This window comes from Sinocyclocheilus grahami, unplaced genomic scaffold (genome assembly GCF_001515645.1).
Source record: "Sinocyclocheilus grahami isolate Dianchi unplaced genomic scaffold, SAMN03320097.WGS_v1.1 scaffold11546.1, whole genome shotgun sequence".
NCBI classification, from domain to species: domain Eukaryota; kingdom Metazoa; phylum Chordata; class Actinopteri; order Cypriniformes; family Cyprinidae; genus Sinocyclocheilus; species Sinocyclocheilus grahami.
In genome coordinates, this window is record NW_015513897.1 from 1,995 (window position 1) to 3,449 (window position 1,455).

General features: G+C 36.7%; 1 protein-coding gene across 1 annotated transcript in view; it reads left to right on the forward strand.

The window, feature by feature from the left end:
• Positions 1 to 524: 524 nt before the first annotated feature.
• LOC107578696 (L-asparaginase-like) overlaps positions 525 to 1,455 on the forward strand; it is a gene marked incomplete at its 3' end in the record, with an annotated part of 2,168 nt that continues 1,237 nt past the window's right edge. The window contains exons 1-2 of the mRNA XM_016264624.1: positions 525 to 718; positions 1,194 to 1,332. Coding sequence (XP_016120110.1) covers positions 641 to 718; positions 1,194 to 1,332 — 217 coding nt within the window. The remainder of the gene's footprint in view (positions 719 to 1,193; positions 1,333 to 1,455) is intronic.

Here is a 1,455-nt window from a genome sequence, read left to right on the forward strand (position 1 = left end):
AAATCGACTATTTTACCTATTATTAATCTGTTTTTATGAGAGTTTTGTGTTAACAGCAAAGTCCACTGAAATCAATTCTAATGTAGTTGCTGGTAACGTAGAGCGTTCTAAATCGGTCACTGTTGAGGATCCTTGTTAGGATGCTGCCTTAGAAGACAGCTTGCTGTCTTGCATGTTTCAGAACAAGTCCACACAATGCTTATATCTAGTTTATATGATGATTCGATGGCCCTTGATGGACATATTCTGTTGAAACAGGACACAGTACTGGTGCTATAAATGGACCCTAAACAATCCTGTGCTGTTGCCCTGCGACCTCTAGTTAAACATTATGAGATAAGTGTTAGTTCAGTATGATTTATTACAGGGAGGGTGTAACTGGATGTCTAACACACATGTGCTAACGACTCACAGTAAAGATTAACTGAGAAACAAATCATCTAAAGACAAACACAGCCCGTTATTAAAGACGTCAAGAGCACTCTGCTCGATATACAGGCTGTACTGATGCTGATTTTCTGCTCTACTGGCTCCACTGCACTTCTGCTTAGTTTATGTTTTGGGCTGTAAGTTCACTCTTCTAGCATCTGAAGAAGGAAGAGGAGATCTTCAAGTGCTCTCAGCTGAATCCAGTAGAAGAATGAAGAGATTCGGACAAGTCGGACCTGACAGGCCTGATAACCTTGAGCTTGAACTGACTGATGGAATCTCTAGTCAGGTGAGGAAACAGCCTTCAGTCTTTGCTTTGAATCTGCTATATTATTTCCTGAACTGTTCAGTGTTCAAAAAATAAATAAGAAATTCTGTGAAGTTTACAGTAAAGCACCAAGAGCTGTGCCTGACAGTTCTTCATCGTAAAAAAAAATATGGTAGCAGCATTTAAGGTTTTAAGGAATGAACGGTTATTAACAGTAAAAATTGATATTTAATTAATTGATATGTTCATATCAATAATAATTAATGTACATAACTGATAACAAAACAAAAAAAGAAGAAACTATTATTGCATGAAAAAAAACATCAATGTGAGCTATTAACCACTTACCGTTAACCAATTACTTTGTTTTTACCATAATATATTTTGCAGATGTTTGCCATTAAAATTACAGAGATTATTTTTACAGTGATAATTCACATTTTAAACTATTGTGTCATTTGGTGATGTTTTTACTATTTTGTATGCATGGCTGAAGTCAGTGCAGCCAATCTTTGCTTCCCCAGTATCTGTGACAACAGTTAAAGATGTGGGGAGGTCAGTCGCTCACCTGGCGTCCTATGCAAGAGGCCGCTGGAAACATGCTGCCCGCAAGTCTGTAAGGAAGAAACCCAAAGGTATTTATAATAAATGCTTATTATGTGCCCTTCAAAATTCCATGGCAATAAACTATTTACCTGCTTTGTAAAATGTGATTTTGAAGATGGTTGTGAAAATGTACTCCATATTCCATAAAAAAT